The 18042-nt window shown below is 36.0% G+C and overlaps 1 protein-coding gene across 1 annotated transcript in view; it reads left to right on the top strand.

Annotated features, from left to right (window-relative positions):
- Positions 1-18042, top strand: part of Dph6 (diphthamine biosynthesis 6) — a 119838-nt gene that overhangs the window by 64272 nt on the left and 37524 nt on the right. Inside the window, exons 4-5 of the mRNA XM_021194658.2 lie at positions 16334-16407; positions 17774-17892. Coding sequence (XP_021050317.1) covers positions 16334-16407; positions 17774-17892 — 193 coding nt within the window. The remainder of the gene's footprint in view (positions 1-16333; positions 16408-17773; positions 17893-18042) is intronic.

The raw sequence follows: 18042 nt of genomic DNA, 5'->3' as shown, positions 1-18042 counted from the left end.
AAAAAAAAAAAAAAAAAAAAGAGGTGCTTTTGTGTATATAGGAGAATATGTATAATTTATACAGAAACATCAAGCTATATAAGACATGATCACCTCAATTTTTTTCTACCTAAATGTTTCCTGCATCTATGGGTAGTCATTCTTGATCCGTATATCACATTAAGGAACCATCAGTCTACTTTGACTTTTTTTAAAAGAGATTTCAGGTAAATGACCTCTCCCACTGCAGAGTTCTTTACCTGACATCTTGAAGCATCGTGTTTCTGAACCCCATTCTTGATGTACGCACACCATTCTCGTCCTTCCTTCTGCTGCATTGTTTTGTTGCACAGATATATTTCTCTGTCAATTCACCACTTAGTGGATAAAATTATTTTCAGTCTTTGCTTTCTTTAAATAATTCTATGAATATTCATGTATATGTATGTGGGATTATTTTTTGGTTCTAAGTAGGTAACATATGAAACTGTTGATTATACTGTGGGAAATTTATGCTTCAATTCTTGAGAAATTGCCAGACTATAAAATATGACTTATTGTTTAAAAATTCTTTTTAATTTTTTTAATATTTGGTTTTATTTTCTGTGTATAAGTGTTTTGCCTACATGTAGGCTGTGCGCATTATGCATGCCTGATCCCAACAGCAATCAGAAGAAATTGTATCCTCTGGAACTGAAGACATAGATAGGTGTGAGCCACCATGTAGATGCTGGAAATTTAATGTGGATCCTCTGCAAAACCAGCAAGTGCTCTTAACCACTAAGCAATCTCTCTACCCACTTCCATTTTAAATTCTTAACCTTCAGTGAATGACAGATAAAATTTTCCCAGTTAGCATCATGTATTGTTAATTTCTTTGGGACTAAACATTGATATTTTTGTAGTTTCAATTTGCTAAATTTGTTGAGTATAAATTCATATACATATTACCCATCCTGTTCTTTAGTGGACCATCTGTTCATGAGTTTGCTCAATTTTAAATCGCTAGTATTCTGAGATTCCGTTCACAAAGTTCTTTCTGTAGGTATTGACTTATGGGGTTACAACCAGGTACACCCATCAAATTGAAGATATCCTGAAAGGAATGTGCTTAAAGTACTAATGACCAAGAATCATAACCAAGTACACAGTGCATTTTAGACTACTAATTGTTTACCTTTATAGCCATGTGACTGACAGAGCTGAGGCTCTCAGACATTGCCTGATATCACCAGAGAGTAACCTGCCCCTCATGTCACTCTCCTGGATAAAGATCAAAATGCAGCTGATGCTCTCAGGGGAATGTGTGTGGCAGTTGTACTATCATCAAATCAGCAATACTGAGAGAAATAATAAGATGGGCATTGTCTGGATAGAAAGCTTTTTATCACAAATAAGATTGTTCCTTTGTTCCATACCTTATTCTTTCATTTTCTTAACAGTGTTTGTAGAAATATGTTTTTTAAAAAAATTAATGAAAGGAACAAAATACTCATGAAAGGATACAGGTACAGAGACAAAATTTAGAGCTAAGATGAAAGGGTGGACTATCCAGAGACTACCCCATCCGGGAATCCATCCCATCATCAGCCACCAAACCTAGATACTAATGCACATGCCAGCAAGATTCTGCTGAAGGGACCCTGATGTTGCGGCCTCTTGTGAGGTTATGCCAGTGCCTGGCAAGCACCGAAGTGGATGCTCACAGCCAGCTATTGGATGGAACACAGGGTACCCAATGGAGGAGCTAGAGAAAGTACCCAAGGAGCTGAAGGGGCTGCAACCCTGTAGGTGGAACAACAATATGAACTAACCAGTAACCCCTGAGCTCGTGTCTCTAGCTGCATATGTAGCAGAAGATGGCCTAATCGGCCATCACTGGGAAGAGAGGCCCCTTGGTCTTGCAATCTTTATATGACCCAGCACAAGGGAACGCCTGGGCCAAGTAGTGGGAGTGGGTGGGTAGGGTAGCGGGGGCGGGAGGGTATAGGGAACTTTCGGGATAGCATTTGAAATGTAAATAAAGAAAATAATAATAAAAAAAAATTTTTAAAAAATTTGATGAAATGTAATTTGTAGGGTTTCCTTTTGCTTTTTCTATGAATTATGATTTATATTTAAATTTTAAGCCATATTTATTTTTACTTTATGTTAATATTAGAGTGTTTTTTTTTAAAAAATCAAGCTAATAGATTAAATATTAAACTGTAGATTTCAAAGGCTTCCTATTTCAAATATCTCAAACATACTTACTGTATATGTAGCAGGATTGCAACCCCATAGGAAGAACAACAGTATCAACCAATCAGACCTCCCCAGAGCTCCCAGGGACTAAACCACCAACCAAAGAGTACACATGGAGCAACCCATGGCTCTAGCTGCATATGTAACACTAGATGGCCTTGTCAGGCATCAATAAGAGGAGAGGCCCTTGGTCCTGTGAAGACTCGATGTCCCAGTATAGGGGAATGCCAGGACCAGGAAGGGGGAGTGGGTGGATTGGTGAACAGGAGGTGGGGGAATGGGATAGGGGGTTTTCAGAGGGGAAACCAGGAAAGGGGATAACATTTGAAATGTAAATAAAGAAAATAACTGATAAAAAAATAAAATTTAAATTAAAAAAAAAGCAACAACAACAACAAAAACAATACTACAGAGCATAATTACTATGGGTTTTCATGACAGCTCTTTACTTAAGAACTTGAATTTATAAGAACTTGGGAAGCCTTGCTATGTCAAGCTCAGTTTATTCAGTTTTTGTGTATTCACTTATGGCTTGATGATTGCCTCATTTAGTTTATTTCTGTGATGATGGGGATTGAAAGTAGGACCTTGTACAAGCAACCATCCCCACCAACCTCCAAACTGAATTTCAAATATAAGTCATGATTTACTCTTGAGAGTCCTCCAGACATAGGGTTTCCTTAAACAATTTTCTATTACCAGTACTCTGTAAATGCTATTATTTTAAAAGTAGAATCCACGGAAATGTCAAAATGTCTTCAAATAATCATCTAATTTAGGCAGGACATTACTTTCCCTAATGTGGCTATAAACCTGGTATTTTGAATATGGCCAGTGGATGCAATTTTTAAAATCCACAGTTAACTTTTCTTCATTAACTACCCCTCCCATGTTTAGAATTTTATTTTCTTTTAAAATTAAGGTTTGTTTTTAATCAATGTTCAATACTGATTTGTTTCGATCATTGGATGTCAAATTAAATTTGTCCTTAGTCCTTTAAAACTGTCATCTTACTCCTTTTAAAAAGTAGCATAGACTCCATTTACTCCATCTGTTTTGTACTCCAAAGCAGAGTACTGGGACTCAGTAAGTTATAAAGAAAGGAAAGCTCCCTGGAAGGTAGTGCACTGGGTATCAATGTGGCAGTGCCTAGTAAGGCCTGCCATTCTGCGCGGAATGAGAAAGAAAAAGTCCAGGAAACTGCCTGCTTTTATACCATGCCCCCAACAATGGCTTCCCAACACCTTTCAGTTCATTTTAGTTTGTTAAATAAAAACCATACCAATATGGGAGATATAGTATATATTTAGGGAGATGTATTTTATAAGATATAGTAGATAAAATCCACTAGTAAGTATATTATTTAAATAAATAACCTCACTTTTCTTTGGCCTAACTTTGTGATTGTGTGTGTTCTAAAGACCAGGAAGAGGGCATCAAAACTGAAGTTAACCGAACTCCAGTCTGCTGCAAAAGCAGCAAGTGCCCTTAATCACTAAGTCATATCTTCTGTCCCTTGGCTAATTTGAAAGGACAGACTTAATATTATTGTAGTAAAATTGAAATACGTTAGGTAGCTTTTTAAAGGAAATATTAAAATGTTTCTTCTAGTCCTATTTGTAAAACTGACAAATCACTGTGCTTTTTATTTAGGCCATCTGTTAACATAAGCATACCTGTAAAACTGTGGTTTGTAAATGGACAGCCTGTGACTGTTACTATGAGGGATGCACGTGTCAAGGGGACCATTAATCATTGAAACCCTTGTTGTGAAAGAGGACCAGAAAGCTGTGGAGTTTGCGAGGGACTGCCTAAACTACTTCTTGACCTGTTTGATTTTAATTTCATCACCCAAAGTCAGTTGTTAAGTTACTGTTTAATGAGCTCAAACATGTAGAAATCTTAGGGAAGTACTAATCTAGCTTTAATCAAGGTTAGTCCTTAAAAAATCACTATTTCCCAAAGCGTTGCCTAAAAGGAAGACTGCTTAGAACACTTAAGAAAGGAACATCACCTTCTCTGCATCTCAAAGGCCTCTTGCCTGAAAACTGACTTCAATGGGTTTGTGTTAATGCTGTCCGTGTGGTAAGGAGCAAAACTTAAGCATTTAGTCATTCCATATTCATGCATGGGAAGAAATGTGGACTTCCTTAGTTACCGTGCATACCTGGTATGTAGGAGCATGTTTATATGTGATCCAGTGTTCAAGATTCTCTTCTGTGATTGGTCTACTTACTGCAAGTTGCACTTCATGAAGAGGAATGAGAATCTTGTCACAGCTGAAATGTTATCTGATCATAATAGAAGAGCAAGTAAAGATGCTGGGGTATTAATTTGAAATTCTCTTTGTGAGAGGACTTAGGATTTCTGTTCTGGTTTATAAATGGATCGTTCATAGTTTCTGCCCATTATGTCTTTCAAAGATAATTTCCTATTCTTTTTCAGATTTAGTTAGTTGCTTGCACTGGAAACTGATATATCAGTTTATAAAATAGCTGTCTTTTATAGTTAAAGCAATCTTAATTAGGAATCTGACAATGCTTTGAAAATTGTAATATTCTCTGAAAGTTTAAGGGTCTTTCAGAACATGGAGTTAGAGTAGGGCCTTTTCAACCCTCTTATGAAAACAGTCTGGACTTGGAGAGCATACATTGTTTTACTGGTAATACTGCAAATAATTCATTTCTCATTGTTACAGATTAAAACAATCTTAATTAACTAAGAGTATTGCTATAGTTATTGTCTATCTAAGATATGAAAGAAAACTGATGGAATTATATGTGGTTCATTTGCGGTACTAGGCAGAACTTTGCAGATTCATGACCTTAAATTCACGTGGACCTTTCCAACAAACCACAATGTACCAGTCTTCATTGTGCCTAGTGTAAGATGCATTGGTCTGAAGTTCTTTTTCAGGGAAATCTCACTGTAAAGACCCTTTGAAGAATCACTTGCTCTAAACCTGTTCTATATTGAATTGTTTACATTCCTGTGCTGTTTACATGTTTATATGTATATGGATAAATAGTCTTAGTCTTTCTCAACATTACAGATTTTCTTAAAAATGCAAAAGGTAATTTAGATGTTGAGCATAACATTCTTTTCAGACATTGCTTCATCGGTAGGCAGCTCAGTTTAGTTCTAGTCTTATCAGTAACCTTTGCACATAATGTGATATTGTCTGAATGTCTTACTTTGTTCAGCCTTCCCTGGCTCTGATGAAGCCTAAGGCTGCTGTTTCTTTGAATTACTGATAATTTTTTATCTGATTAACTGACACATTTAGTTGAAATCAGACACAGCCCTTAGGCTGGGCATGGATTTAATTTAAAAAGTATCAAAGGTTTACTCTGTGTGCTATTTAATCATCATGTTTATCAGGCAAAGAGAAATTACCGGAAGGACCATAGGGAGAGGGTTATCTTAAGGAGCAGTAGCTTGGGAAATTGATAATGGCTACAAGGTAATTTACTGCTAACTTTTACATTCATTAATATAACATTTCCCGCTAATAATTACAGTGTATGTAATATACTAATTAAATTGAAAGCATTATCACTAATTTTCTTTTTGCTGAACCCTAAGATAGCTGGATAAGAAGTGAGAATGTGAAATTGAAGAAAGCCTATGTAGTCACACCAATTTAAACAGTTGGATAGCTGGACAGATAAAATATTTGTAGAGATGGAAAATGAAACACTACACATCTTTAGAAGAATTCATGTTAGGCTCTGACAAGGAAATGAGATTTCCAAATGAATGAAATCACTGTACTATAGGTCTGTAAAATATTACACTGGTCTGACCTATAGCAGTCATACGTCTACCAGGAGCTGATGCGTCACTGCCTTGGTGAGGATTATGACACCACTCTAATGGATGAATATGCCTGCTGGACGGAGCACACAGAGGCTCGGGGCCTTTTCAGTACCCATAGTTTTTATATGGCTCTTAACAGTGCAACATAATTCATTTTCTACTTGAAAACCTCAAGTTACATAGCAAAGCATAGTATCCAAATAAATATTTAAGAGAAAACCAATCTCCCTCAAAGACTTCATAACAAAATTGTAACAAATAATCTAAAAATGGGTGTATTTCAAGTTTTATATAATTCAAACAATAAATGTTTCACTTTGATGTATGGTTATATATAATTGTACATTTTAATCTAGCAGTAAGCCTCCAGGGTTTTCCCCTACTTCCATTAATGATATGCATAGGGTGTAATAATATCTAAAATAATATAATCATTTTTTTCTGTGTGAAAAATAAAACTCATAATTGAGAGGTATTATCTTCATGGATATAATTATTAGGCTGCTTGCTGAATGTCTTTTACCACAAATCACAAAAGATAATTCTCTTATTTTATTTATTGAAAGTCTCATGTCATACTCAAAATTCTTAGGATTGAGTTTAATATTTTCCATGGAGAGAAATATTCAATATTAGAATAATATATAGGGACAGAACCATAAACTCTTATTTTGAGTGCACTGAAATCTGGACAAGTTACACATAATGGCTAGGCATTATCAAAAATATATATGTAGCAAGGATTCTGTTTCTACCAGGGGATCAGTCAAAACAGTTCATTGCATTTATAAATTTTATAAAATTTTCATAATTTAAATTACCTTTATATTTTAAAGCATTTAATTAAAAATTAGTAGGCTTTAATTTATATACATTTTTGTTTTATTCTTTTTAGTTTGTAGCCACTCCCAGAAATACTTCCTTACTTTTACTACTATTCATTGTTAGAGATATATTTATATATTTTAATCCAGCTACTTGAGACTAGAAGCCATGATTTACATTGCTTTTTAACATTTTTTCTATCTTAATTTTCTTTGTGTCTGTCTTTTTGCACTTGTGGGTGAGTGCATGTGTGGACCTATGTATATACATGTAAAAGTCTGAGGACAGCCTGGCATGTTATTCATCAGAATCCTCTGGATTCTGTTTGAAACAGGGTGTCTTATCAACAAGGAACATCAAGACATAGGCTAGGCTTCCTGCCTAGAGAGCTCCAGGAATCTGTCTTGACCTCCCATTTTATCATTAGGAATTACACCAGGCTCTTTGTGTTGCTTCTAGGGATTTAAGCTAAGATCTTCACATTTTCAGGGCAAGCAGTTTACTGAGTGAGGCATGGCCTAGCTTAAAACTGTTAAAACTGTTATTAATATGTATACTTACTTTTGCTCTGTCATTTTTAATCTCAATTGTTGGCTTTCTTATTCTTTTTATCCAGGCATTTCTATGTTAATTTTTGGTTGTTGTAAAACTTCATGAACAGAAAGTAGTAATGGTGACATTTCGAATGTAACTAGCATATACTAAGTCCTTCAACACAGCATTAAAATTCAATTTCAGTAGTAATTACAGCAGAATGTCTGGTTTTCTAAAACTGACAACAAAATATTAAAGCTTCCCCACCCCCGAAAAAAAAACCCTGCATAATTCAACTTACTATGTTCACAATATCATTGAAGTCTCTTTATGTGACATAGACTTGTTAGCTGGTCATTTTAGTCAACACTTGATCTTGAAAGAAGTTTGGAAAATACATCAAGAATTTGGGAAAAATAATTTTGATAGTTCAGGGGAGCTTAAGACACACAGCTTCTGTGGTAGTTTGAATGAATATAGCCCCATAAACTTACATTTTGGTAACCAGTTGGTGGAACTGTTTGGGAAGGATTAGGAAGTGTGTCCTTGTGGGAGAATGTGTATCAGTGGGGATAGGTTTTGAGGTTTCAGAAAGCTGAACCATTTCAGTATCTCTTTCTCTCTTTTTCTGCCTCCTGCTTGTGGATAAAGATGTAAGCCCTAATTAACTATTCCAGCACAATGTCTGCCTGCTTCCTTATAAGAACCCAACCATGATGGTCCGAATTCAAACCTCTGGAACTGTAAGCTTCAGGGATCTCTTTCTTTTATAAGTTGTCTTGGTCATGATGTTTGTCACTGTAGTAGAAAAGTAACAAATACTATTTTCCAAACCATTTGACCCCAGACATATTTCTGTATCTTCTCTATAACCATTTGACCCCAGACATATTTCTGTATCTTCTCTGTAACTGATATTGAAACAAGCACTAAAACCTATTTTAGGAAGTGTCTTGATCTCTGTACTTTATTAAACTCTTAATCCATATTGGTCTTCGTTTCATATAATATGACAAGGTATATCACATTAGTGGATCTTAGAATTTGATATCTAAAGGATTAAGTTTGTCATATTATAAGATACTATTATAATCTGAAGTCAACCTTTCTTGAGAAGTGTTGTAGTGTATATTTCATATCCATTTTAAATTTGTTTCAAGAAGATATGCTAGGTTTTGATATTTATGACTTGATTTTTATAGCATTTTTAAGAATTGTTTGCATTCATAATATGAATGTTTATGATTTTATACATAATCCCATGCCCCTCCCCACTAAATTCTCCTTGCTCTGTTATTAAGACTACCCCTTCATGTCACCTAGAGTCTAATTGCTCTCCCTTGAAAGACTCCCTCCCATGGTCCTTGCCACTTTGCTAATTTCTAAAGATAGTTAATTTAAACCTACATATCTAAGATTCGGCGTTATCATCCACATATAAAAGAGAATCTTTTTCTGGATTATCTCATTCAGAATGATTATTTTCAGTTCCGTCAGTTTTCCTACAAATTTCATTTTTAATAACCAATTAACATTCCATTGGGTTCCACATTTTAATTGTCCATTCATTCGTAATATATCCTGATTATGGTTCTCCTTACTCTACTCATTTCTTACCACCTGTATTTTTAAAATGTTTCTCAACCACTGAATTTCTTCTTTTCAGTACTCTCTGATTGGTTTCATGCCATATTATCTAAGTTACTTTGATAGTGCAGTGATGAGACACTATTACCAAAACAACTTATAAAAGAAATAATGTAAATTTGGGATTATAGTTTCAAAGTGAAACTCCAGGACTCTCTTGTTTGGGAATATGGCAGCTGCAGACAGACATGGTTCTATAACAATAGCTGAGAGCTTACATCTGATCCACAAGCATGAGGCAGAGAAAGAGAGAGCTAACTGAAAATGACTTGGGCTTTTGAAATCTCAAGCTGAACTCTGGTGACACAACTTCTCCAATAAGTTGACATCACCAACTGGGAACCTAATTTCCTTGATGTTTGGATTTGTTTTTTTTTGTTTTTTTGTTTTTTTTTCCGATTTTTGTTTGGTTGGTTGGTTGGTTTTATTTTGGATTTTTAGCTCTTTTTTTTTTTTCCTAGACATTAACCCTCTGGATAATGATTATGTAGTAAACTTGTCTTGCCATTCTCTCAAATGATGATGTCTTTGGTTCTTCACAAACTTGCTTAAGAGACCCTATTTATCAGTTCTTGATCAAATGACTACACTACCTTGCATCCCATTTAAAAATTCTTCTGTGCCTATAAGTTCAACCATATTCCGTATTTTTTCCCTCATCAGATTTAGGGTATCTAGTGTTATATTGAAACTCTTGATCCCTTGGAAGTTGAGTTTCTTGTAAGGTGGGCAATAGGATTCAGTTTCATGATTTTTTTTTTCCCTGCTTGCTGGCAGGTCCAGGTAAGAGGAGAGAGGTCCCAGTCCCATCGGGGTCTCTCTAAAGCTGAGCAGTGTTGCTAGCCCAAAAGAAACATACCCTGGCCAGGAGTCTGTCCGAGCAGAGACTCAGCTTTATGGTATAAGCCTCTCGCTTATATAAGTTCGGAACATAGGGAGGGGAATTTTGGGTGGAATAAGATGACATAGGAGGCGGGGAAGAGTGACTGAGGGTAAGGAGTGACTGACAGGGCCAATTGCAAAGTTCTACATCAGCAAAGGAGGGGCAGAGACAGGGCCAAACAGGTCTTGCTGAGTTACCCCAGTACAGAAGTGACTGAGGCAGGTCTCAAAACTTGAACCAGGCTTAGGCTTTCCCACAAGGCTACAGACACCCGAGCCAGGCTCGGGTTTGTCCTCAAGGTCCAAACCAAAGCCAAATAGAGCCCAGTAGAAAGATTTCTTTGTCATACAGATTATAGTTATTGTATCCCCTTCCTCAACTCCTCCCATATAGTCCCTACTTCTGTACCCACACAAGTCCACATCCTTTCTCTCTTATTAAAATATAGACATCTAAAATGATAATAACAACAGTAAATAAAATAAGATGAAATAAAAACCAAACCAGAATAGAACAAAACAAACAAATGATCCAAAGAAAAATCACCAGGGCTGGACTCTCTTTCTCTCTCTCTCTCTCTCTCTCTCTCTCTCTCTCTCTCTCTCTCTCTCTCACTCACTCACACACACACACACACACACACACACACACACACAATTCATTTAAACAAACCATAAATCATAATATTTAAACAAAATATCTATAAGGTTAGAAACAATGCCCAGACAAATTGCTGTGAGATTAAAAACAAAAACTACTACTGAGTTGGCCATCTACTTCTGGGCTTGGGGCCTGCCTTTGAGTGTGATTTGTAGAACCAATGGGGCTGTTGGAGAAACCTAAAATTTCCTCATGAATAGTTATCATTTGGAGATAGTTTCTGGGTTAGGGTTAGGGATGAGAGCTTCTTTCTGCTTAATTCTCTCAGCAATGGGACCCCATCCAGCTTAGACCTGTGCCAGCCCTGTGCATGATTCTACTTATGGCTATACAGATTTTCCAGAACTATTTCTTGAAGATGCTGTCTTTTCTTCACTGAGTATTTCAGGCCTCTTTGTCGAAAACAAAAGACAAAATACAAAAACAAACAAAAAACAAAAACCTGCTGGCTGTAGGAGCATGGACTTACTGTGCCTGGATCCTCAACCTGATCCCACTGACCAGTGAATCTGTTTTCCTTATCCCACTGACCATTGAGTCTGTTTTCCTTATCCCACTGACCAGTGAGTCTGTTTTCCTTATCCCACTGACCAGTGAGTCTGTTGGTGAGACTGCACACAAAAGGGACTCCTTATACCCTGAAGGTAGGGTTGGAAACTCCTACAGCCACTATGGAGGTTACATAGGTGGTTCCTCAAAACATTTACAATAAACTACATTAACCTGTCAACAAAAAATGCCTTGGCCTCAAAGAGGAAAAACATCTACAGCTCTACCCTTCTTTTCAGTCAGATAATATAGAGTTTGAATTGAGTGGATGTCCCTCTATCACAAAGAAGATGGGGAAGCAAAAGTAAAATAATGCATTGTTAAATTTTAGATGGAAGTAACTGATGAATCATTTTGATCTTCTGTAAGTTCTTATCATTTAATTTTCAGCCATAACAACATTTTCCCTTATTTAATTGTGAAATCTCACAAAAGAAGATGATAATACTGCAAATTAATGACCTACTATTCTGTCTTGAGATCTGTTTTCAATGGGACAAGCCAGATGGTGATTGATTTCCATTTTAGAATGTTGCTATTGATCAGGCGAAAAAGTAGCAATAATTTTTAACTTAATAAATATATTAGTGAACTTTATTCTAAGTGTCATATATAGAAGTATTTCATTTAAATGGTATGTTTCTCTGGTTATCTTTATTTGTCTAGATTAAATGAAGAACTAGCAGTTTAAAGAAAACGTATATGGTTCTTACCTAGCTATATTAATATCTTGTTTAGTTATGCAGGCTGTAGAGCATCATTAACATTCATAATGGTTTCTTGCTAAATAATGCTATGCTGCCCGAAGTCCAAATACTGCCACTTAGAGGCTAATACAAGAGTATGTCTTTAAGGAATGATTCATATTTAAAATGTTTTTAGATGAAAAACATTTTAAATTCAGCAGATTATTTTTTCTCAACAGCCAAGAAGTTATTAACAGAATAATACTGGTAATAGGCATTTCTCAAAAAAAAAAAATCTCTGATAAATGCAAGATGCATATCTTCTCATTCATAGAATAAGTAGGCCTCATTTTCATTTATAAAAAAAGGACAGCTTGTTTCCATTCTGGGGGTTTCATGAGCCAAATACTCAACACTGAGACAAGTGAATATTAATGAACAAAATATTAACTTATTTCTAGGTTTCTACCATTAAACCTGTCTAGAACCTCAGCATAAGATTATCACTACTTCTGTATGACCGCCTGCATTCATCATTGTACCCTCTATGACTAGAGCTTTGTGTATGAATAAGGACACACAGCATTAGCTACATATCACAGAACCAACTTCTAACCTTGAGTGTAAATCTTCTTGGTGCACTATTTCTAAGAATATTTAACAATCCTTGAGGACTAGGTCATGAACGCGAATGAGTACATCCATGTTTATATTTCTCTCCATGCTTAAAATAGCATGGCAGAGTCTATCATTTGCTTAATATGGAAGGCTTAGCAGCGGCAGCCAATGAAGTCTAACAATTGTTCCTGTTCAGATTTGTAAGCAGATTAGTTATTTATACTTTTACAGTCTGCATTTAAAAAAAAAATCTGTGGGGTTTTGTGTATGTGTGTGTATGTGTGAAGGAAGACAGAAAAACAGTAGACAATTATAAATGCCTAGATTTGGAGAATAATTTTTTTATCTTTAAAAATAAAAGTTCCTGAGTTCGATAAGGTAGTACATGCCTGTAATCCCAGTGCCTTGGAGATGGAGGATGAGGAGGAGTGCAAGGACAGCCTGAGATGCATGACCCCTTGCGCAAGAAACCAGAATTAGATAAATAAGTAGTTCACAATGTTGCTCTACATCAGTATTGCCCTTCTGTATAGTTCACTGGGTTTACGTAGACATGTCACAGTCTATTAGAGTCACCTATATTTATCACCACAAAATTTTAATTTCCCAAGGATACCCACTGTGATATTTTTAAATGTTTCTTTTTAAATATAGTATAGGACATACTAGAACTCTTTAAATTGGTATTTGGTAAACAGTGAATAATTTTGCTTCCAAATTTGCCAGGACATAAATGTGTGTTGTGTGTACATGTTCATGTGTGTGTGTGTGTGTATGTGTGTGTGCGTGTGCATGTATATGTGTGTATTTTGAGTAATTTCCCCACTGATTAGGAAAACAGTAATGATGTCTGAGGAAGTATAAAATTTGAAATAAAAACAGCAAAACTAAAATGCTCCTATTGGGAAATAATTATTACTTATTTCTTATGATCTATTTCTGTTTCTTTTTCTGTGTCTATAGATTTTTTAATGCATGCATCTTTTTACGTGATGCACATTTCCTTCAGCTAATTTTCTATCATAAATAGTTTCATATCTTTATATCCTTGGAAAATATGTTTTCCATGACTGTTTTATATTTCTCTTCATAATATTCTATGATTCATTCAACTATTTCTATTATTTGGGATTTTAGAATTTTCCAGCTTTTGTTCAAATTACAGGTACAATATAAATTTGATGGATATCCTCACCTATAACTTGTTTATACTTACTTTGACAGACTATATATTTCTTGGTATATACTTAAAATACAATGTTTGTGAGACCAGGATGATATGTACTGTGAATCCTTCAAAAAGCATATATAGCAACTAATTTAGCATGGCTATCTGCAGCTATACTTTTCCCATATCTTTATCCGCTATAAATGTTATTACATTTTAAAACATAAATATTCATTTTGTAAATTTGTCTAGTTTTAACCTGTATTTCTTTATTTATTAATGAGTCTTGACATCATTTGTATGTATTCTCTTAAAATTGCATATTGTTATAATTTTGTCATTTTTTCCTACTATGCCTCACTGACTTAAAACAAAGATTTTTATTGTTGTCATATATGTTACAGAGTATTATTTTCTTAGTTGTGTTTTACATTGTAGTGAGAGTACAGAAACACTAAAATTTCATGGTCAACTTTATTAAAGTATAGACATTTACTGACTTATGCTTTATGTACTTTTCTAGAACAAAAGTCACAGTAAGAATTTTTCAGAGAACTGCAGATGAACATGTAAGAGGCAGATCTTAAATAGGTGGTGTTTAGTTTCTGGTCGTATTAAAAAGAAAGTGGTTTGGGATGGAAAGTGGTGACACGCAGAAGACCAGGTGGAAAAGTCAGAGAAGATCTTAAGTGCTCCAGCAGGGGTCAGCAGGGTAAAACAGGATGTAGTGTGCACTGCTGAGGTCACAAGGATGGGCACCTGTATCAGGAATTATTAGTCATGCCCAGCTGAAAGCCCTAGGGACTAACTACAGTATGAACCCCCTGGGCAAGATGTGCTTACTGATGTAACAGCAGAATGTGTGCCACAGGAACAAACAAGTGCTCACGCTTGGTATTGAGTCTGGTCCATAAGAGAAAACCCATTTCTGGTCCTATTGACCCAACTACAAACTCATGGCAGATGAGATCATAGATGAATGATGCAAAAAGAGCAACATGAGAAAAGGGGACAAGAGGAATGTAAGAATCAGAAGCAGGGGGAATGTGAACTGCTGTCTTTTAGGCATAATACAGAATGCGGTGATGGTCTCACAGTAGCTACAGCTGTCACCAGCAGACCTGCACAAAACTGCATGCATCAATAGTCAAGTTTAGACTGAGGAGAGGCCCATGGTTTTGTCTTCATTGTTGACTTTTTTTTATTCCCAGATAAGAGCAGTTGTGGATTAGAGACTGAGCCTAGTTACTGTTTTCTCCAGATCATAGTCACTGAGAGATTTTCTCCCTTAAGCTCTGTTGCCCCTAGGTTAAAGGACATTCAGGTGGAACAACAATATGAACTAACCAGTACCCCCAGAGCTCGTGTCTCTAGCTGCATATATAGCAGAAGATGGTCTAGTCAGTCATCATTGGGAAGAGAGGCCCATTGGTCTTGCAAACTTTATATGCCCCAGTACAGGGGAACACCAGGGCCAAGCAGGGGGAGTGGGTGGGTAGGGAGTCGGGGGGAGGGTATACGGGGACTTTGGGGATAGCATTTAAAATGTAAATGAAGTAAATACCTAATAAAAATTGGAAAAAAAAAGAACATTACAGAATGTGTAAGGATCCAGTAGAACTTGTAATTATTCCTAGAATTTTCAAGACTCTGTTTGTTGTAAGAAATTTGTTACAACTAGGCTATGAAGTGAAGTGTGCAGAATTCTAGAACACTGTGGAGAAATGACAATGAGCAATAGAGTTTAAGCCCAGGAAGCTGGATTCTTCCAGTCCAGTCGAGTTAAAACTTTTGAGGTATGTGGGGAGAAGAGAGAAAAAATGCTGTTCTTGGCAGACGCAAGTAGTCGGAGCAGTGTCTTAAGTAGCATTGATGGCACCTGCAATGGTTCAAGAGGGAAGAGCTGACTCAGGATGCAGCAAGTGCTAGGCACTACATTACGATCCCAAATTATTGGCACTTTCACAATAACAAACAAAACAGGGATTATGATGCTCACCTTATGTGTGAGGAAACTGAAATTTAGTAATTTAATCACAATTGGAGCTAGGTACACAGGTGAATCTCCACTGAGCAGCAGTAATTATGAATGTTAAACACAGAAAATGAAGTTTATATGTGACTAAGAACTGAAGAGTAGTCATTCTACTAGATAAAATACTGCAGCTGATTGGTTGGGTATAAACTATAATATTAACAGGATATTTCTAGAGAATGTACATTATTAAGAAGAAATGATTGCTTTAAGGTTTTGGTGAATATTAAGTGAGAATTATAGTGCTTTGGAGGATATTAATGGGTTGTAGATGTCAATCATTATTGAAACAGTAGATAATTTGGGGAAATACCAGTGGGTTTTTTTGTTCATTGCAAAACATTTTAATATTTTTTATGATTATCGTACAAAGCAATGGTGTTCAGATTGTTGTTTGTAGTCACTTTGTTTTCACTGATGCTCCCCTCCCCTCCCTTTCCCTACATCCTCTCCTCTCCCAGTCTCCAATAGTCTTTCTTTTGATTTCTCTTACCCTGTTCTCCTCTCCACCCCCTTAAGGCTGTTTTCCCTCTTCATCCTTTCCTTCCTAGCCCTGCATCCATAAAAAGACATATACACATCAATGGTATAGCTGGGTCTTGAGGTAGAACTATGTGTAATTTTTGGAGTATGATGCAAACCAGATGCCTATTTTTTTAATTTATATGTATCTCTTTTATTTTCAGGAAAAAGAAGAAATAGAAGGGGTATCAGTAGGTGCTATACTTTCTGACTATCAACGTGTACGAGTAGAAAATGTGTAAGAGAACACCAATTTAAACAACTCATTTAAAAATTGGGATAGATTAAAAACTAATTTCATGAAAAGTAAACACTAAGCCTAGTGTCAGAGTGTGTGCTCAGAACATGCAAGGCTAGAATTGTAATCCCAAACTCCTCCAAAAATAAAAAGCACTGTTAATGAATAAAAAATAAATAATTGTACCTAAATCATGAGTAAATATGTTATACATGCTCTACAGAGCTAAACATATGCTTACCCAGACAACACAAGTCATATTAGTTTTCTATTTCTTATTTTTCTTTGGGAAATTCATAAATATATACAACTAAGTACTACCGTAGGCCCACTGTTTTCTTCTACCTCCTCTCAACCTTCAAGTCTTCCTCTTGATGCCACGCCCTCTTCCTGCCCCTCCTCTGCTACTCTCAGTCTCACAGTGGGTCTGAGAAGTGCTGTCTTTGTGCATGTGCTACGTGTTCATCCACTGAAACATGCACAGCTTTCAGTGACCATACCCCATGGATAAACCAAGTGTTACTGATGCATTTTGATTAAACTGAATTTATAAATAAATAATAAGTTTGGTTTTGGCCTAAAGCATAGGTGATACTACTCCATCAGTAAGTCAGTTGGTCTAAAACCTTGCCACACTGTCTCAAACAGTTAAGAATCTTTCCTTCCTTTTCCCCTGGACATTTAGCCTGTGGAGACTCTGATAAACTTGTAAAGCATGAGATTAGCACATCTGTTCATGTAACTATTTTCCAACCTATGGAAGCATTTAAAAATGAGAATAATTATTAATTGGCATTGATATGTTGTTTGGCATTGATTTCTAAATTTAAAGACTTACTAAAGTTGATATTTTTAGTTACCTGGAAATTTAATTTTATGTTTGCATATAGTCCTTAAAAATTAAATGTGCAAGACATTTTTATTTATTTTTTCTTTTTTACTATCTGTGTTTGTATATGTGTGTGTGTACGTATGCGGATATGTGCATCCCATGATGGACATGTGTGTGTCTGCGTATGCAGATATGTGCATCCCATGATGGACGTGTGGAGTTCAGCAGACAACTTTCAGGAGTTATTTCTTTCCTTCCACTGTGGGGTTTCCAGAATTGAATTCAGACAGCAGGTCAAGTGCCTTATTCTGTGTGCTATCTCTCTTGTTCCACAAGGCATTTCAAAAAGGAAAGAAAGAAGGAAGGAGGGAGGGAGGGATGGAGGGAGGGAGGGAGGGGAAGCGGGGAGCATTTTAAGTGTTTAAAATCCTTTAAAGAAGCATTATGTTTCAAATCATGTTTCTGGGGACCCTAATATGCTAATACGGAACAAAATCATATCATTTGACTTTGTTTTTTCTTTTTACTTTGCAGATGTAAACGACTCAATCTCCAGCCTTTAGCTTACCTTTGGCAGAGAAACCAGGAAGATTTGCTCCAAGAGATGATAGCTTCTAATATCAAGGCCATTATCATCAAAGTAGCAGCTTTGGGTATGTAATCAAATTTTCAGAACACTTGTCTACTACTCCATAGATAAGCACTAAAGAAGGGCCAGTGATTTAGACATATACATGTGGAGTCATAAATGAAATAAATGCTGTGTGTGTGTGTGTGTGTGTGTGTGTGTGTGTGTGTGTGTG

The sequence above is a fragment of the Mus pahari genome, chromosome 3 (assembly GCF_900095145.1).
Source record: "Mus pahari chromosome 3, PAHARI_EIJ_v1.1, whole genome shotgun sequence".
NCBI lineage: Eukaryota > Metazoa > Chordata > Mammalia > Rodentia > Muridae > Mus > Mus pahari.
Note: the sequence above shows the minus strand (reverse complement) of the source record. Positions and strands in the feature narration are given on the sequence as shown.